At 31.9% G+C, this 22,178-nt stretch overlaps 1 protein-coding gene across 1 annotated transcript; it reads right to left on the bottom strand.

The window, feature by feature from the left end:
* Nucleotides 1-2,218: 2,218 nt before the first annotated feature.
* On the bottom strand, nucleotides 2,219-22,082 carry LOC145260596 (U6 snRNA-associated Sm-like protein LSm8). Its single transcript, XM_080118873.1, has 4 exons — nucleotides 21,945-22,082; nucleotides 15,872-15,912; nucleotides 12,198-12,325; nucleotides 2,219-2,453 (listed from the first exon to the last, which is right to left on the bottom strand). The coding sequence occupies exons 1-4, from the start codon at nucleotides 21,973-21,975 to the stop codon at nucleotides 2,363-2,365; spliced, it is 291 nt and encodes a 96-aa protein (XP_079974999.1). The 5' UTR covers nucleotides 21,976-22,082; the 3' UTR covers nucleotides 2,219-2,362.
* Nucleotides 22,083-22,178: the final 96 nt, after the last annotated feature.

The raw sequence follows: 22,178 nt of genomic DNA, 5'->3' as shown, positions 1-22,178 counted from the left end.
TGATATTTCAAAAGTCATCCCTTCTTTTCGATTAAGACTAGTCAATCGAAAAGAGGGGATGACTTTTGAAATATTGGTGAAAAATAGTGACCCCTCCCTGTAGAAAAGTGCTCAGTTAAGAGTGAAGGAATTAATGTTTTTAACCAATTTTTCGATATTTGTCGTCCGAAGGGTTGAGTTTCAAAACGATATTGATATTGTGAAAATCCATTGTCTCTGTCAAATGTTTTAGGCAGAAAACATACAGACAGGTGAGATTTAGGCAGAAAACATAGACAGGTGAGATTTATATTATAGTTGGTCTCTCAATAGAAACACTAGTCCCCATCACTGCATCAGTTTTTAATCAGTAAGAGCATTCAGCCTATAAAAGTTTTGCCTCAGTTAAAGAAATGACCCCCAAAGAAAAATGGTCAGAGATAAGTTTGAAAGTCAATTTATAAAAGCCGTTCAATGCATACTAGTATGTAAAATAGGCGTTAAACCGGTGAGGATGATGATACACAAGAAACCACCATTTTATAATGATGATAATAGCCATAATAGGATCCAGATGATTTCAAATTTAACGCAGCCTGTTTTTAGGCATTGATAAATCTAATCTAAAAGTTTTATGAAAATCTGGTCAGGAATTACTTTGTGAAGTTGTTGACGATTGACAGGTTCTATAGAACCGATTGTTTATTTCGCTTAATGCAAAGTGAAATAGGGAAGTTCAAAATAAAATAACAGAAAAACTTTTTTATGAAAATTGTTTCAAACAAGGCGTGAAGCCACTTGATGCATGGAACTAACAAGAACCAAATATGATTATCACAAAGACAGGAGATGCCTATTGGTTATCGTCTTGATAAGGTAGGTAGGAGGAAAGCAATCAGTAGGTAGAGAGTTCCACAAGCTTGTAATTCTTGGAAAAAAAAAAAAACACTGGAACAGGAAGCTGTATTACAATGAAATATCAAAACAGCAATTTGATGGCGACGACTAACACATGAAACGATCTGGAACAAAGGAATATTTATGTGTGAGGCAAAAGTATTTGTGCACACCAAAAATTATGGAAAAATATTGATTAGAATTTTAACAAAAAAATAAAATTTACTGTTTGAAATCAACAAACTCCAAATCACAAGACAACATGGCATCTTCAGATTGAAGGGGAGATAATCTATTACGACATGTTGACTTAAAACTCATAATGGCATCGCCTCAATGTTTACTAAAAAATATGAATAAAAAATGAATTTTATTTATTACTAAAATTTTTTTATAATTTTCTGTATTTTTTTTGCCGACACAGATACTTTTTGCCTGGTATGTAATTATATCAAATAGTTTTCCTGTTATTTTATTTTTAACTTGTTGCAATATTTTTGGCATATGAAGAGGGTATGACTACAAAGATTTGAACAATTATATTGGTACTTGTACAGTTTAATCAAGACATTAAAAAATGAAAATATCGAGAGAAAAAAGTTATATTGTATGTATCCGTTATGGAATGAAGTTCTCCGAAAAAAAAAAAAATTCACTTAATTTGATCAAGTAATTTTTTTTTTACAGCGAAAAAGCAATTTGTTATGATACCAATGAAAAGGTAACAATATTTCGATTTTTAGGAAGAAAAGCTAGTATTTAAGATGGAGGGGGAGGGGGGCGCTTTAGACTAAGTTATCTTCCCATGGTGTGTTCTAAAAATTCAAACATGGCTGCCTCCAGCGCTGTCAATAAAAAATTGTTTTTTCCATTGTAAAAAATAAAAAAGTAAATAAAAAAATACTCGATCAAATTAAGTGAATTTTTTTGAGATCTTCAGTCCAAAATCGATATGTACAATATAACATTTTTTCGATATTTTCATTTTTTTATGTCTTCATCAAACTGTACAAGTACCATTATATTTATAATCGTGGGTGATAAGAACAAACCAATCAGATGCCAGAATTGCTTTATAAAATATACTAAATCTTTTTTAATTTTTCAGTTATAGTTTTCTGTCTTGACATGAGAAGGAAACTACACTCTGAGGATTTTAACTGGATTAATTATTTACTTGGAAAGGCTTCTCTGATTGGATTGATGCTGCCACTTTTTCTTTGCTTGGAACTATTACATACAAGAATGATCCTGCACTCAATAGAACTACCATGTTCAACTTAAAACTAAACAACCTGTTTGATAAACATAATGAAAGGAAATAAGTAAAAAAAAAAGAAAAAAAAAGCCACTTTTCATTTTATTTGCAAATAAAAATCCCCCCTTTTTGTGAAAATGTCCATGTTTGAAAATTACAATAGGATGAATTGAAAAATAATTTTTGTTTTTTTTAATGAATAAAAATAAATGAAGAATTCTGTCGGTATCAATGAAGGACGGGATTGAGTGGTTCTGCTCGAATCGTGTTTAAGTCCAACGATGAATCAACGTCATCATCAATTTCTCCAATTACGGCTCTGAAAAAGCAACAAAAATATGAAAATTTAGCATTTTTGTACAAGCATGTGTGCAACCACATGCTCTCCCACTCAAGAATAGTCGCCAACTCTAAAGTTCTGAGCTGTAGATTTTTTCTGTGTCATTGTCACGCACATTGGTGACTGCCAAGAAGATGAGCATGGGTTCAGGAATATAAAAAAAAATAATGCAAGAGAAAACAGACTCCAACACAAAAACCACATTTTGTTGAATTCTGGCAGTGTGTGTGACACCATCACCAAGGTCCACATTTACATCATCATGTGGATCTGTTCCAAGTCACAACATTCCTTCAAATACCCTCAACTGGAAACTGTCTTCAACTGTTGGAAATTGTCACAAAACTCACTACCACTCCTAAAACTATAAACTAACTCTAAATATATCAAACTCTACATCCGATTTTTTGCCTTAGTTTTCACCACACTTTGATTAACAATCCTATTTTAGCTTCCTTTGTGCGCCTTGGTGAACAACTTCCTCTTTATTGTCTTTCAACGAATCACATTTCCTATACTTTTGTTCTGCTGATCCACTTTTTATTCACTTCCTAACACTTTGCTTTTTTTTTGGGGGGGGGGTCCATAATATCGTATGTGTTCAAACTATTTATGATTCAACCTCACTTCAGTTCGTAATTCAAGTTTGTTTTTTTTCAAATTCTTCTTAAAACTAAATTTTCAGTTGTTTAATTTGTAGCAAGGGAATTGCGTGTGAGAATAAAAATAAACTAGATTTGTAAAATTTAACAAAAAAAAAAAAATTTTTTTTAAATCAATTCCTTAATTATTTTTAAATTTTAAAATCTAAAATGCAGTGTAATGGTGTATAGCAGTGATACATGGCCAGTGAATGCTGAGAACATGTGTTTCACGGAGAGAAATAATAATGATAACAAAGCATGTGTAAGGTGAATCTAACAGATAGGCTCAGATCTGATTATTGCAGAGGAAGATTAAATCTGGACAGTATAGGAGGATGTGTGCCGAACAGTAAACTTGGATGGTATTACTAGGTTGAAAGATTTGATGAAATTTCTTCAGTTAGTAGATAAAAAAGTTGAGGTCAGTCAAGGAAACCATGAAAGGAAGTGATAAAAATGGATGTGAGGGAAAGAGAGATAAATAAAAACCTGGCCAGAAATAGGTTGGTTTGGAAATCAATTTCTAAAAGCCATCAAGTGCATGCCAGCATGTAAAACAGATGTTAAACCAAACATGATGATGATGATGATGGTGGTGGCTGAGCTTTAAACAGAATGCAAGGATGTAAGTAACCAATGTCAAAAACAGCTCAATTCAAAATTAATTTCTCAACCTGGACGAGGGAGAGGGTCAAAGTTCCTTGTGTATGTGCATGCGGAGACAGGGCAACACAAAAGACAACAACTAAAAGTAACTTAAAAAGCCATCAAGTGGACATATTGAAAAAGGAAGTCATTCTTTGATGAAACGAAAATCAGTTCTCCCCCAACTCCCACATCATGACTTGCCACAGCAAAATCAACATTTTCAGTTTTTATGGAGAACTGTCATTGGAGGGAAAAGGATTTTGGTTGGTTGTTTTTGTTTTACGGCATATCAACCCTTTTGGGGTCATTTAATACTGAATCCAAAGATTTTGAAGAAAAATTTTTTTAATAGAATATATTTGTTGTTTTCATGTCGGTTTCTATTTAACCCGTAGTTGGGACCCTAACAGGTACTACCACTCCGGGTCAAAGTGGACCTGGAAGCAATGGTAATTAAAGGGTGGCTCCACACTCCCCAAAGCCCACAAGCTGGAGCCTCACCACTGGATATAGTATAAGGTCATATCCAGGACCCCCATTGAGGGACTTTTACATTCTGCAGGGGGGGTGGTCGGCGTATTCTAATGCCCAACCGACAGGGCCGAGGGAAAAGGAAGGAACAAAAAAAACCTTGAGAGGAAGATGAAGAAAGAAAAAACAGAAAAAGAAAAATTAAGATAAAGTGAGTGGGAGGAAAAAAGAAATATAATCCAACCAAATAGTGACAAAAAATAAAGATTTGGCACAAATATACCTTGTATGGATTACAAAAGAATGGAGAACTCACATTCCTGAAAGCATGAACATCAAGTCACAGAGTACACGATTAAAAATAACAAATGGATTTAAAGATCAACTGACACATTTAGCATATATACGTGAATAAAAAGAGAAAATACATAGAATTGCTTCCTTTTCTTTCAGATATTGAAATCCATATTCTCACGTTAGCCAGAACACAAACCAACAAGGATAAACTTTTTAAAAAATTTTTGTGTTCTACTGGCTTTTTAAACTTACATATTACAATTCAAAATTAAACACTTAGATCAAGGAAAAAAAATTATTACATATTGTCACTAGAAAAAAAATAAATCCACTAATTAATTTCACGCAAGCCATGCAATTTCCTCATGATCAGAACATTTGAAAATATCGCAGTTGAAAGAACATACAGACTTTACTTTTTTAGTAATGATGCCATGAGGAAGGATAAAAAAAAAAAAAATAAATAAATAAATTGATTCTATTCCTGATGATGACATTATATGGGCAAAATTTGTATTATAAACAAATATATACTAAAAAAAAAATTAACTGATTTTAATTTTAGTTGAGTGATTCTTCCTTAGCTGATATCTATCGAAGTACTGACCAAGATTGATGTTGCTTGATGTACAATGATCAAACGAGAGATTTTTGTGGGAAAAAAAAAAGTTTGCATTTATTTCCCATTGTTATGAGATGGCATTTTCCTTATAAAAAATGAATAGAATATTAAAATATTTAGAACAATCTGGAATAATCAGGAAAATTCCATGCAGAGACCTATATAAGGACGCTCACTAGCAGCCACATTAGTTGCTAATTTGTTGAGTTGCCAACTTGCTGTTAAGAACTCTGGTAATGTTTTTAGGATGAAAATCCAACCGGAAGAAATTCCTTATAAGCAAACCACCACATCATTTGAAGAAACTGGAATTTCAGTAAATACAAAGATTTCTATATATTTTCTCACTGACCAAAGAATTATATTTTATTATTCTTCTTATTAGTATTACTCATACATAAAACATTTGGTTTGAAGTTAGTAGTTATTATCTCCCTTTTATCGTCAACGCTATAAACCTTATAATCGCTTTTAAAGCTAGTAGCAGTAGTACTAAGTGTATTTCCTTGTAAATATTATTTGTATGTTTTGTTTTATGTTAAAATAAATATTTCTTTCTGAGTTTTATTTATTTTTTTTTTTTTATTTGTTAGTGTTCATATCCCTGGACAGACATGTAACACCCACAAATAAAAAAAGTGATATTCAGCTTAATAAAGACATTTTTATAAACCCATGCACCAAGCCCTATCATTTAGACGCCAGTTCTTCAAAACTACCAGACGAACATCCTGAAGAACTGTTAAGTGGTGAAGTTTAAAAGGTATGCATAACAAGAAATCCGACAACCAGTTTCTTGAAAGTTGGCTGCCCGGATTTATTTTTGTGTACAATTTTTCAGATGATATCACATGCCTCTCATCATCAGTTTTGACCCTCAGATCTTTTGATCATTCTGTGTACCCTCATGATCCTAGTTCTGCCATTCAATTTTACACATGCAAAATGGAGCCCCTATATATATATATATATATATATATATATGTATAAAGTGATCTTATCTGTGTGTGCACAAAAAGATCTCTACCAAACTCCTCTCTCAATTTTTGGTTTCCAGACTTAATATATGTGGATTTGGACCTATGGCACAAATTTGGTTTTTTTTTTTTTTAAATAATAAAAATAGCTGCTAAGGGGTCGGAATTGAAAAAAATTGAACTTGACAGAAGTAAGTCAACTAAACCGGTTACTTCTACACATGTGCAAATATTCATTTATACTTTCTAAGGCTGGAATGCTGAATGATTTGGTTTTGATTCTAGCTAATGGCACCTAAGTCATTTTTTTTCTTTTTTTTAAACTTTTGAAATCACTACTATATAATAATCAATACAAAATCTGCATGAATTAAAATATGGTTAAGTGTATTTTACTATCAGGCCATGTCGGAGGGGCAGCACTATTATATATTGGGTTGGTTCTGTAATAATAATAAATACAAAATCTGCATATATTAAAATATCATAATTAAGCATATTTTATAACCACTCAATGCTGGGCGGCCTGCTAATAGGTAATATTAAAAATGTGAGTATGAAAAGTAATATGGTTAAGCTTAAACATGAAAATGAAAAGGACAAGATATTCTAGTAAAAATATAATAAATTTATAACTTAAAATATTGCTACAATAGGAATTAAAAAAAAATTCTATTTAACATTATATAATCAATTCTTAATGCTGCAATATTTTAAGTTATAAATGTATTATATTTTTTACTAGAATATCTTGTCTTTTTCTTTTCTTCACCGTCTAGAGTGCTACCATTTTATTTTCTTAAGACCACTGAGGATAGCCTCATCGAGAAATAAAATGCATCATATACTTTGAACGTTACAGATATCTTGGTGGTAGGCTGAAACAATTGTATGCTGTAAATAAAAACCTGACTTTTTAATGAATTTTGTCCCTTTACATATGATGCGGTTTATATAATAATAATAATAATAATTATATATATATATATATATATATATATATATATATATATATATATATCATCCAGGGATAGATTATTTTCAAAATGGTGGACAAGATGGCCCCTCTTCTGTTACTTATAAAATTTTATTTTCATATTTAAAAATGATACTACTTGATCAATTTACGAGACTTTTGGAGTATATTTCTTGTTGTCATGGGTACATACATCCTACAGATTTTTCTATATTTTCATCGCAGATACATACATCATACAGATTATTTATTTATTTTTTTTTTAATATGGGGAAATTATGGACAAGAACCGAAATTTACTTGTTTACATACTTTTCACCACACTACCAGTAGCCAAGAGAAATTATTCCTTACAGAAGAAACTATTACTTTCTCTACCAGAGAGCTCAACCTATAATTGGGGACCATATGACAGATGACTCTCTCTCTGTATATATATATATATATATATATATATGTATACACACACACACACACACAGATATATATATATTTTTTTTCATGGCAAGTGCTCAACTGAGCTTCAATCTATGGTCCCCTCTTGTCAAACTTTCACAAGAAACACTCGTCTAGTTGAAAACACTATCAATAATTCCCCCCACTCTTTATCTGTGCCTAAACCTAAATGTAGATTCCATGAACAAAGCTTTTTTCTTAGAACTGCATGCCTGTGGAACGGTCTTCCATTTTCCTGCTTTCCAGCTGACTGAAATCTGATTGTCTACAAGTCCAACATAAACAAGTTCTTGATGAGCCGTTCCACTTAACAAATTTACCAAATTTCCATTACTGACTGTTACTATATTGTCCAATTGACACTAATTGACACTACTCGAGTGGTCTCGGCCTTGATAAGTGGTGATCCCTATGTAAAAAACAAATAAAAAAATATTTACTATAATAACTATTAAATACCTACGTCTGTAGGTATTTAATAGTTATTATAGTAAATAATAATTAAAACACTAGTGTCTACTAGTGTTTCATTCTTTCGGGAATCATCAGTGCAAGGTGTCACGATTAACACCAGTCGATAGATTTGAGCCCGGGAACAGAAGCCATCTCTGGCTTCATTAGCAAGAACCTAATCCATTCAGCCACCGTTAACCACGAGAAATACTCTTGAAATTTAAACATTTATTTTTTAAATGTTTGTTAACGTCTTTCAGAGTGATTTAATCATTATATGATGATCTGCGCACAAGAGTTAAATTGACCAACTTTTATTTCAACTGAAAGTGCTCAACGATAAGAAACGAGTTTCTTAAAAGAACTGACATAATTATTTACTATAATAATTATATATATATATATATATATATATATATATATATATAAATAAATAAAGTATATCATGCACAGACAGCTGTTTCATCATCTACGATGTATGGGTGTGGCTAGGCATAACCAGTGTATTCATGCTAAGATTCAAAATATATATATATTACACATATGTGTATGCTAGAACTTTTTCATCCTAAATGCTACACAATTATGCACAATATAAAAACTATGCATAAATAGAACTGAGCATAATAATTATATGAAACATGGTTTCCGTTTTGCTAGATCTACAGCAGATGTGCTTACAGTTATATCTCATAGGATTAGCAAATCTCTCGACGGAAGCAACTTTTCTAGGGCAATTGCTCTTGACATATCGAAGGCTTTTGATAGAGTATGGCATAAAGGTTTACTTCACAAGATCTCTAGCTATGGTATATCTGGAAATGTCTTCTTAATTATCAAATCATTTCTTTCTGATAGGTTCATAAGAGTAGTAGTTAATAGGCAAAAATTAGAAGCTCACAATATTAATGCTGAAGTCCCCCAGGGGTCCATCCTGGGCACAGCTTTTTTCCTGATCTACATTAATGATCTTCCAAATCACATCCTTACATCATCTGTAGACATTTATGCTGATGACACAACTATTTATGGTAACACATCTAAGACAGTAAACGACCAAGTTCTCTTTGATTCTCTCTCCTATGATCTTGAGCATGTGGTACAATGGGGAAAGGAGTGGCTGGTTACTTTTAATGCATCTAAAACCAAGCTTCTCTCTTTACATCAATGTTCTGATCCACATCTGGCATCAATTGAAATGAATGGCTCTCATCTTGAGGAGGCCTCACGTTTTGACAAGCTTCTGGGCTTGACCTTTACTCTTGATCTTAAATGGAACACGTACATCAAATCTGTTGCCAAGGACGCTGGAAAAATAGTGGGATCCTTCTATCGATCCAGTAGATATCTCACTGCTGATGCAATTCTCTATCTATATAAGAGCCAGGTATGTCCAAGGATGGAATACTGTTGCCACATCTAGGCAGGAGCTGCTAGAAAGGGCTGGTCCTGCCTTGAGTTCAAAATAGACTTTGTAGCCTCGTAGGAGATGTCCTTTTCTCTTCCCTGCAACCTCTATCTCACAGAAGAGATGTTGCGAGTTTGTCTCTGCTGTATCGTTACGAGGGGTGTGCAATAAGTAATGCCCCTGACCCACTTCCCACAGCAGTAGAGCAATGATACTTGGCACAGTTATTAGTCTTTCTTTACATAGGAACCACCCAGAGTTATGCATTTCTCTCATCGTTTGATGCAGCTCTGGAGACCGTTTTTGTAGAACACCCCAGGTTGGTCCTCCAACCACGACGTCACTTCAAAAATCAAGGCTGCATTATCTGGGAAACGCTTTCCTTTCAAAAACAACTTCATGGCTTGGAAGAGGTGAAAGTCAGAGGGTGCAAGGTCAGGAGAGTAAGGAGGATGGGGCAGGATTTCATAACCACACGCCCGTGCTTCTCATCTTGCGACATGCGAGTTGTGGACCGGAGCGTTATCCTCCAGGAGGAGGGTACCTTTGCTGATCTTGCCCCGCCTCTTGATTTTCATAGCTTCCCTTAATTTCCTCAAAAGTGAAGCACAATAGGCTCCTGTAATTGTGGTACCCTTTGCCAGGAAATCTGTCATCACTACTTCGTCCTGGTCCCAGAAGACTGTGAGCATGACCTTGTCAGCGGAGGGCTGCACCCTTGCCTTCTTTGGAGGTGGTGAGTTCAAGTGCTTCCACTGCATTGACTGGGCTTTAGTCTCTGGATCATAGTGATGGACCCAGGTTTCATCCTGTGTAATCAGTTTTTTGAAAAACTTTGACTCATCTTCTTAGCACATCTCCAAATTCATCCTCAAGCACTCAACACGTTCTCGCTTCTGGAATGGTGTGAGCAACCTGGGAATCCATCTGGCAGATACTTTATGCATATGCAAATGGTCATGAATGATAGTTTCCACAGACCCTGTACTAATCTTGACATCTTGGGTTATTTGGCGAATAGTAATGTGCCGATCTTCCAAAATGGCAGCCTCAACTTGAGGGACAGATGCCTCATCAATGGCAGAAGGGGGGTGGGGCGATCAGGTCTGGGAGCTGTTTCCACAGACTTCCGGGCATGTTTGAATTCACAAGGTCATATATCACCATAAGTTTCTTTCATTTCATCAAAAGTCTCCTGTGGTGTGTGTCCTTTCAAATACAAAAACCGGATCACTGCTCAACATTCAACTGGCTCCATTTCACACCTGACTCAGTTCAAACACCTGTAAAACAGAAACCACAATTAGTTCAGAGCTGTAATTTTCCACATAACCCGTAGAGATATAAATCATTGCACATGCAAAATTTCAGCTAGATCAGACAACTGGAAGTGGGTCAGGGGCATTACTTATTGCACACCCCTCGTATTTTCATGGAAAGTGTTCGACTGAGCTTCAGTTTATGGTCCCCCCTCGCCAAACTTTCACAAGAAACACTCGTCTAGTTGAAAACACTATCAATAATTCCCCCCACTCTTTATCTGTGCCTAAACCTAAACGTAGATTCCATGAACAAAGCTTTTTTCTTAGAACTGCACGCCTGTGGAATTGTCTTCCGTTTTCCTGCTTTCCGGCTGACTACAATATGGTTGCCTTCAAGTCTAACGTAAACAAGTTCTTGATGAGCCGTTCCACTTGTTAACAAATTTACCGAATTAAACGATTACTATATTGTCCAATTTCTACGGTACACTCTTTAACCCTTATCCTCGAGTGGCCTCTTGGCCTTGATAAGTGGTGATCCCTATGTAAAAAAAAAAAAATAAAAAAAATCATCTAATGAGAAACTATAAAAAATAAATAATAAATTAATTTAAGTTTGTTTTTCAACGGAATATGCAAATTAGTTAACCTGTATGAAGTCACTCGCATATCCATGACTGAGTATATTAAGTTCATTTAAATAATTTTTAAATAGAAAAAGTAGGCTTTTAATATAAATGTCAGTATGAAAAAAAAAACAACTTTATATGTGTATTCCTTCAGTTATTCTGAATTATTTAAGAAACCAGAAGTTTTGGTAATTTTGGAATATTTTATTTATATTTAGTTTCATCTTTTACTTTCTTTGGCCAATGTCACTTTCCACAGGTCGGCCTGCTACAACACTAACCTCCTACAGTCATCCTTTTAAGAAAACAGCATCAATCTGGAGAGAAGAATCTCTTTTTGCCCACCCCCTTCTGTAACGGTGAGTAATTTCACAAAGATAATGAATATTTGTACCAAAGATCTTATCAAAAAAGATTATCAGGAAACTCTTGGCAAACTTGCACTTGGTTTGATATATTTTGAATTTGAAAAACAAAAGATAAAAAAAAATAATAGAAAAAAAGAAAGAATTCTTTATTTTCTTGTTTTCATTTTAGAAATTATTTATCTATTGATTCATATTGTCCTAATTTTGTATTCTTGTCTGGTCACGTCAGTTGAAGTGGCATGGAATCTGGAATGAAGTGGAGTGACCTCAACTCCGGCAAACAAGAAATTAAGAGAGAAAAAAATCTAGGGGCTTATACACCATAATGCACCACAAACACAATAATGTGTGAGGGTTTTGAATTGGATGACAAATGATTAGAAGAAGAAGAAGAAAATGTAAAAAGAGAAAGAAAGAGAAAAAATAAAAATGAATATTTTCATGTTTTATAGAAAATTTAATTTCAAGTTGTTTAATAAAAATAAAATTGTTAAAAAAAAACATTTACTTACACATTGTCTCCTCGTATAATATACAATCCAAGTACAACTTGCTCCACGCCAGACGTCGAACTGAATACACGCTCATGGCTCTCATCCAAGATGAGATTAATTGTCTGATCAAAGCCTTTCAGTGTGCCCTGTACAAACAGAACAAAAAATAGACTGGATGAAAAATAAAAATAAAAACCTTAAACTATTTTTTTTTTTTAATCCTTTAAGATGAGGCTTCATAATTTGTTCATTCATTGTTTTTTGCAGACAACCAAATCCTCATCTTAATAAACTGTTGTTCTTTCACCATGTTTCAGGCCTTCTTCAGGTGATTAACAATGACAGGGTAGAAATGCTGAGTCTTGTAACTAGTAATTACTGCCTTCCATACGTGTTGTCTTGAGAATCATGGCACAGTGGATAGAGGCTTTGAGTCTCTATGGTTTCAGGTGAGCATTGCTTGAAGATAGCAGTTTCAATCCTACCCAAGAAGGCCAGATGATTAATTGGCCAAAACATGGTGAACTGACAAGTATGGAAGACAGTAATTACTGGGGATACAGTTAGAAGACTCAGCATTCCTATCCCATCGCGGTTAATCATCTGCAGAAGGCCAGAGGATGAGTTGGCTGAAACATGGTGAAACAACAACAACGATGAGATGATTCCAATATATTTCCAGATTCTGATATAATTATCGATTCTGTTCTAAATTTCAAATTTCGATTCTTTTAGAATTTATAAATATTTAATTACAATTGTTGCTTTTGTTTTTTAATTTTCAAATTACTGTAAAACTCACATGCAATGTCCGCATTTATTTTTGCAAACGTGAAAAATACACTTTGGGAGGGAGGTGTCATATATTACAGGAGTAAATCTTTCTAAATATTTTCTCAAATATGTTCCTAATAATTGATTAAAAACTGTGAGATAACTAAAAATTTATTTTTCTTTTAAAATAAAGCTGACTTGTATCAGTTCATTATTAGTGTACAAAGTGCTATTTGAATTTTTTCATAAACAATTTAAAATAATCAATGATTGGTATGCAAAATAAGACAGTGCAAGAAAAAAATAGTTACCAAACCTCTCCCCTCATGCTATGAGTTTTTAAATAATAATGTTACTATTTAGAAAATCATTCTTAACATGGGGAAGAGGGGGGTGTTACCTATTCTGTGCCTTCCCTCTATCAAAAAATGTTCATATATTTTTTTATCTTATAGGATTTGGTTGGTTATTAGTAGGCCTATGACAACAGCATATTCTTTTCCTTGTTTTGATTCTCAGGTATATATCCATTGATATCTTATATGATTTTATGTAGAGTGATGTGATCCTCGGTTGATTAATTGTGTCTAACTGTGTCGGATATATATTCGATGGTAAAAACAATGAAAAGAATATGCTGTTGTCATAGCCCTAGTTATTAGATTGATTTTTTTTACTGTATAAAGAAAAACAAGACAAATAAATACTAATAACAATAATGTCAAAGTTGTAGCAAATCTAACCTTCCCCCCAACGAAATGTTTTTTTTAGGTGATTAAAAACTTGGCCAAAAAACAAAAAAAAAAAAACAATAATTTTAGAATTTAGAGTGAGAGTTCATAGACTGATGAGAAAAAGAGTAACATTAAGAAACCTTGTTAAAATTGAGGAACTAGAAAATCAGGAATTCATTGTACAATGAGCTGCAAAACTTAATTCCTACAAATCACAATATTTTTAGATTATGCTTGCTACAAACCCCCAAGATGGTTGATGATTAGTTCACAGCTTATATTCTTCAGTCATGACGTTCCCTTCACAGTCATATAGAAAAGTGAAAATACAATGCTGCAATTTTTAATGATGGGACATAGTTTAATGTGCTTGAAAACATAATTACAATCTAAACAAAATTTCCTTTAATTTGACATACTACAAAGCATATTTTAATCTTTTCTATGAATCATGTCGTGGTGGCCATTTTGGATTTTCCAGTACGGTGTGATGATAACAAATGGTAATGTCCATCAGAATAATACTTCACATGACGATAACGCCGCACCTACCATTTTTTTAAAGTTGTTTTTATGATGTTTCTACTTAAAATTGGCAGAATGGAACTCAAATATGCTAATTTGTCTGTAAGTTACCAAGTGAAATGGTCGTAAATACATATTGAAGATGTGATAATATGTTCAAAATTTCATCATAATATCTTTAAAAAATCTGAGGATACAGCCTTTTAACGATGGGTTAGTCTGTAAATTGTGCAAATTTCCTATCATTTTTAGTCACAAGCTAATATGCATTTGAATAGGATTCACTGAAGACAAAATGTCCAGTGAACCATGCATTTTCTAATACTTTGAATGGTCATAACTCCAGTTCTAATGGGCCGATTTAAAAAAACTAAAGCCCATATTTCTTTATTTTTTATGCTCTTTTCAATAATGCCCAATTTGAATTTTTTTAATGTAAAGAAAAAAATGGTCTTGTATTACTAATTATATCTAAAAACTTTTAGTGTGAATACAATAGATCTTGTAAAGCATTAATAAATGGCACCAAGTTTATTTTTGTAGCACAATTAGTCACTGAATTATGTAAACTTGTTGGAAATTAGAAATTGTATAATTAAAAATACAAGTTTCAAACTAGTGGAAAATTCTTACAAATATAATGTCATATTTTGCTAAATAAAAATTAATCATAAGAGCAATAATTATTAGATGAAGTCACCTTAAACATTGGGCAAAATCCTACTCCTTCTCAAAATAAGTGAACAAAAATAACACAGCAATGCAATTTGACTGTTCATATAAGATTCATTTCAACAGCTAACACATTAAATCTTCGTAATATGATTCATAGCACATTAGAGAGTAAACTAGATTTTTCTTTTAATAATAAAAATCAATAAAACAACTCAGATTTGGACTATGTAAAAACAAACAATTTGATAATAGGGTAAACATTTCATTCACTTAAGTTTTCATTTCAACTTGGGTATTTTGTAAAAGACAACTTAAAATCATATATTAAGCTCAACATGACCCCTTTTCCTTAAAACATCAGTTTTTATATGCATACAGACACATAATACTGTATGCATTAACCAGAAAAACATCAAAATTAAAATATAAATCGACCATTTTTGTAAACCTAATTTAAAATAATCTGAAAAAAAAAAATATTAATAATAACAATTTTGCATTTACAAAGAGAAAAGATTAAATTTTGTTTACATCCAAATGTTATTAAAATATAAAAAAAAAATAAAATAAACAAATTATCAAAAGTTGAAATTAAAAAAAATTTCACTAAATTTACCTATTTTTACACACTGGCTGATGATTTGTGACACATATTATAAGCCTGACATTTATAAACGTTATATTTGTTTAATATTAATTTGTAACTCAAATTAAATTTAATATCAATAAGCAAAAAGTTAAATAACCCAAAAAGTGTTGATATGCCATAAAACAGACAAACGAAACAAATCAACAGCTTCAATGGGACTTGAACTCGGTTTACTAATTTTACAGTTTATGTAACTATGATAATAAAAAGAAAAAGGAGTTCAAAATTAAATTCCAGAATCATTTTGTGTTGGATCATAAATTTAGAAACAAACTATTGTTCAGGAAAAAAAAAACATCAGAAGGCAAACAAAAGAAAAAAATACAAATTCTCACCACAATAATTCGTCCATCAGCAGTTACAATTGAAACCGTTTCTGTTTTTAGTGGTCAAGGAAAAGATGACATATATAAAATTTAAGATCAAATAAAATAGTAATAAACTCATTTTGAAAACTTATTTAGCAATTTTACAAATAAGTTTACAATTTTACAAATAATTTTATAAATAATTTTACAAATAATTTTATAAATAATTTTACAAATAATTTTACAAATAAGTTTACAAATAATTTTATAAATAAGTTTACAAATAATTTTATAAGTTTACAAATAAGTTTACAAATAAGTTTACGAATAATTTTATAAATAATTTTACAAATAAACAAGATATTTGTTTATGTTACATTTAAACTTCTGCATATCAATACAGCCAGGGAAGCAGCCAGCAGGAAGGAAATTCAAAAGTCTAGCTGTTCAAGGGAAGAAACTATTAGAATAGAAAGCTTTCTGACATTTAGGGACATCAACATTGAAGGGGTGAGATCTTATTGCTAAGCGGATTTGTCAGGGATATGTACGCCGAGGGGGTACAAGTGCAACGAGTTCATCAGAATACATTTCATTAAAATATGTGTAAAACAGGAACAGTGATGCAATACTGCGGCAATGAGATAGGGGCTGGAGCTTGTTGATAAGTGGCACCGATTTTTTTTTTTTTTTTTTTTTTACATAGACATAACCACTTATCAAGGCCCAGAGACCACTCGAGGATATGGGTTAAGAGTGTACAGTAGTTACTTGGACAATATAGTGATCGTTAGTAATGGAAATTTGGTAAATTTGTTAACTTAAGTGGAATGACTCATCAAAAACTTGTTTACGTTGGACTTGAAGACAACCATATTGTAGTCAGCTGGAAAGCAGGAAAACGGAAGACAATTCCACAGGCGTGCACTTCTAAGAAAAACGCTTTGTTCATGGAATCTACGTTTAGGTTTAGGCACAGATAAATAGTGGGGGAATTATTGCTAGTGTTTTCAGCTAGACGAGTGTTTCTTATGAAAGTTTGGCGAGGGGGGAACCATAGATTGAAGCTCAGTCGAGCATTTGCCATGAAAATAATGATAAAGCAGAGATAAACTCGCAACATCTCTTCTCTGAGACAGAGGTTGCAGGGAAGAGAAAAGGACATCTCCTATGAGGCTACAAAGTCTATTTTGAACTCTATCAAGGCAGGAAAAGTCCTTTCTAGCAGCTCCTGCCTAAATGTGGCAACAGTACTCCATACTTGGACGTACCTGGCTCTTATATAGATAGAGAATTGCATCAGCAGTGAGATATCTACAGGATTGACAGAAGGATCCCACTATTTTTCCAACGGCCTTGGCAACAGATTTGATGTACGTGTTACATTTAAGATCAAGAGTAAAGGTCAAGCCCAGAAGCTTGTCAGAACATGAGGCCTCCCCAAGACGAAAGCCATTCATTTTAATTGATGCCAGATGGGTATCAGAACGTTGATGATGTAAAGATAGAAGCTTGGTTTTAAATGCATTAAAAGTAACCAGCCACTCCTTTCCCCATTGTACCACGTGCTCAAGATAAGAGGAGAGAGAATCGGAGAGAACTTGGTTGTTTAAGGTCATAGATGGTAGTGTCATCAGCATAAATGTCTACGAATGATTAGACTGATAACTCTTTTTTAGACCTTATCTAAGAGGAAGAGACTAGTGGTAGATGCACCAGCCCAGATGTGGCAACAATACTCCATGTATGGTTGAATGGTGACCTTGTAGAGGTACAGGATACTCTCAGGTGTTAGTAGTCTTCTAGCTCAATAGAGGGAACCCACCTTCTTTGCAGCAACCTTTGCAATGTCCTCTATGTATTTGTTCCAGTTCTATTGCCCGCAAATGTTAGGCCGAGGAGTTTGAAAATAGAATTCTCAGGTAGGGTGCTATTTATCATGGATATAGGGGGTTGGAGAGACGTCTTGTAATTCTTAAAGGAGAGCAGCTTAGTTTTACTAGCATTAAATGTTATCATCCATTTGCGACCCCATTCCACTATAGTCTGGAGGTCATTATCATAAAAACTACTTGCGGTCGACAATTATAAGTGTGATATCCATCTAAAACAGACTCAAATACCCCTAAAAACCAACCTTTTGAAAGGTGAGTGTTTAGTTGGTACACATTATCGAAAGTTTTTTTTTTTTTTTAAATCGAAATTTCAAGTGGCATTAAGAAGCACCTAATTTTCATAGCGTTTTGGCCATGAGATTATAAAAACGACACGTTATGAAATAATAGAAAATGTTACTATGAACGATATATATTATTTTAAAGGAAATACAACTGAGAAATTTTTCATAAACATTTTGGTTGATCTAGCAAAGTAACCCCTGGACAATCGATTTCCTACCTCGCTTCATGTGACTAAACAAGCTATCTGACCTCTTATTACTTTATTCACCACCAATATTTACGGTAAGTAGGTACGGGCAAAATGAATGTCGACGCTCAAAATGTATAAACATTTTGACCCCTCCCTTATCTTAAAAATTCACCAAAAATCAGGAAATCAACCAATTTTAATAAAATTTTCAGTATTTATCAAATAATGATTGCGGAGATAATGAACAAATTATTTTTATTTAAATTTTAGTGAAAATGTATTATTTTGTTTAAACAAAAAATACCTTTACTAAAGTTATAGTTTTCAGTAGTAAATAAAAAACGCAAGAATTTATTTTTGCTTTTTTATATAAATAGAGCATCGTAATTTGTAACAATAAAAATAAAATAATTTTTACAAGAACATTACGAAAAAAGCCCCTAAAGTCCATATTAATGAATTCGATATAACTCGAAGAAAAATGAATTTCCCGAACTACCGATATTTCCATTGAATTAAGCATTGTTTATTTAATATTTTCATAAAAAAAAAAAAAAAAAGGTACTAGTGCACTTCTAGCAGTGTCAGAAATTTCGTGAAAATAGTGAATAATTCCACCCCATCTTTCCAAGCTTATAACTCCTCGAAAAATGTAATTCAAGCCCTAATTTTTTTTTTCAATTAAAGGAGTAAGGACCAAGGTTTTATTTAAAAAAAAAACAAAACAAAACAATGTGTTTTTTTTTTTTTAAAAAGGTTTTAAACTTCGGACTTTACAGGTAAATTTCTAAAAAACTGATTTTTTTTTTTTGTTTTAAATTTGAATATATTATTTATTGACCTTTTCTCTTCAATTTGTGATATATAAACCTATTAAACATAAATTAATTATTTACTTTTTAATAGACATTTCAAAATGAGAGGCGTAAATTATTCGACCCCCTATCTTTCTAAGCTTATAACTCCTCGAAAAATGTAATTCAAGCCCTAATTTTTTTTTCAATTAAAGGAGCAAGGACCAAGGTTTCATTAAAAAAAAAAAAAAAAAGACAAAAAGAAAAAATGTGTTCTTATAAAATAAGGTTTTAAACTTCGGACTTTACAGGTAAATTTCTAAAAAACTGATTTTTTTTTTTTGTTTTAAATTTGAATATATTATTTATTGACCTTTTCTCTTCAATTTGTGATATATAAACCTATCAAACATAAATTAATTATTTACTTTTTAATAGACATTTCAAAATGGGGGGGGGGGCGTGAAAATGGGGGGGCGTGAATTTAAAAAAAACGTTTGTCTAAAATATTATATTCGGTTTATTGGAAAGAACATAAAATTTCACATTGACCCTGAAAATATCGTAAAAATAGAATCAATAGAAAAATTTTGATAGATTTTTAAAATTTAAAAATTTAAAAATATTGAGTTTAAAAATTGAAAAATATTGAGTTCGGAAAATTCATTACTGTTTTAAAAAAAAATAAAAATATTTTTATTACTTTTAAAACAACTGTAATAGTTTATTTTGGAAGTATAATCCATAAAGAAAATAAATAACCCACTTTTAACAGAGAAATTACGAGATTTTTATATTGTATTCGCAGTTTCGTGTTAGGGGTGTCAAAAATTCCTACAAAAATTCTGATACTGCTAGTGCACTTCTTGATCCGTGCTGAAATAATAACGTTATTATTTAGAAAGCCATTCTTAACATGTGGAGGGAGGGTGTTTTGTACATATTCTGTACCTTACAATTGAATAAAAAACAAATAAAACTTTACTTAAACTTGGAAATGCGATTTAAAAAATAGCGCGGATCAGTAACTGCATTAGCACCAAAAAAAAAAAAAAAAAAAATTATAATAGCAAAAATATTTCTACTTTTTTTTTTTTTTAAATTACAGATTTCGCATAAGTTTTATATGCAAGATTTTAATTTCCTTGCTCGCAAGAATGTGAAACTTTCGGCGTAACATAATTTTTATAAAAAAAATAATTTAAAAACAGGAACATAGAATAATTAAATTAAAAATGGTAAAATTTATACAAACATTTACAATAGAAATGTACGGATGCCCGTCTGGAGGAAAAAAAAAAAAAAAAAAAATCCAGCACCCTTCCTTCCTTACATGAAGTCATTTTCAGACAGCTTTTCGACTGTCAGATTTTGGGCTTCCGTACATTCCGTATTTTCAAAAGTATGGTTTGTTGTGGTTTTGTGAACGGCAAAAACACTCGGTTTTGGTTCTAATTCAGCTATTTTTTGTGCAAACAAGGTGCTTTTTTTTTTTTTTTTTTTTTTTTATTTAATTCAATATCTTAGGATTTTACTTTACTAATTATCTTTGAAATAGACCCAGAAAACTAATATATTTATCTTTAAAAGGATTTTTACAATGAATTTATTTAACTTCAAAATTTAGCTGAATTGGTTAGCTCGCCGTGAAAACATTTTTCATAACTTTTGGGTTTGTATTACTGTACACATAGACTCGAAAAAGTTGTCAAAAAAACAAATATATGTTATCAAAGGCAAGATAAGTTACTTTTCTACCAAACTGGATATATTTTTCGTGTTTTTATTCAATGTAACATGTTTATTCAGCTCGAAAAACAGTGTTTACCGATGTATTGGAAAATTCAAGATGGCGTCTGACTCTCTCTTTAACACGATAAGTTTGGGAAAAGGTGTTATAAATAAAAAACTGGATAAAATACTGTTAAAAACCCGCTCAATATATATTACCGTGACAGTGACATAGGTTGACATATATTCGGCGGTTTTTTAATAGTATTTTGTCTAGTTTTTTTTTTATTTATAACACCTTTTCCTAAACTTACCGTGTTAAAGAGGGAGTGAGGCGCCATCTTGAATTTTCCAATACATCGGTAAACACTATGTTTTTCGAGCTGAATAAACATGTTACATTGAATAAAAACACTAAAAACATATCCAGTTAGGTAGAAAAGTAACTTATCTTGCCTTTGATAACATTTATTTGTCATATATTTGTTTTTTGACAACTTTTTCGAATCTATGTGTACAGTAATACAAACCCTAACTTTTTTTTTTCACGTGTACAAATATTTTTTTCTTTGGAAAATTAAGTTTAGTTCTTAATCTTTCAAATACAATCAAAAAGTATTCGGAAACCTACAAAAAAATTATGATAAATCGGCTTTCAAAACTAGGACCCCCTATCCTTATTCGTTTATTTTTGCCCATACCTAACAGTAAGCCTACTTCGTCGGCTATTTCTTTTAACGCAAATAGATCACAAATCAGTTCGTCAACCAAAATTAAATTGGGTTTAATTTCTCAATTGTATTTTCTTTAAAACAAGTTATATCGCCAATAACAACATATACCACAATTAAACGTTTAGTTTTTCATAGACCAGTATTTTAAGCAAACACAACACTACATTTTGGAAAACCTACTACAATCACATCTGAATATTCGAACTGTTTGAATCATAAAAAGGTGTATTGAATAATAAAATCAACACAGTAAGTACTTAAGATTATAACTGCATATTATGAAGTAAAAAATTGAAAAACAAATAATAATATAAGAAATTAGTGAAATAAATAACGAAAAAAAACAAAACTTTCTTTTCGTATACCGGCATGGTGTTTGATAACACGCCGTTTGATTTAACATTTTATAAAGACAAATATATCAGTAAAATACAGACAGAAATCAAATACTCGCTGCTTAATAAAGGATACTGCTGATATAATTTTCAAGGGCTGAAGCCATCCTGAAGTTATCAACTATTCAATAATGTAGATTTGCTTTGCTTTTTTTCCAAATATTTCGCTACCTCCTTACGAAGCTTGTTTTCGCCGCCATTAGTCTTAGAATACAACTTACTTTGTTTCGTATTTTAATCATTCAAAAAGTTTAATTATTTTAAAAATTATTTTTAAAAGTCTATTAATTTAATTTGGTTTAGTTTTCAT

The sequence above is a fragment of the Euprymna scolopes genome, chromosome 36 (genome assembly GCF_053919585.1).
Source record: "Euprymna scolopes isolate OS-2025 chromosome 36, ASM5391958v1, whole genome shotgun sequence".
NCBI lineage: Eukaryota > Metazoa > Mollusca > Cephalopoda > Sepiida > Sepiolidae > Euprymna > Euprymna scolopes.
Note: the sequence above shows the minus strand (reverse complement) of the source record. Positions and strands in the feature narration are given on the sequence as shown.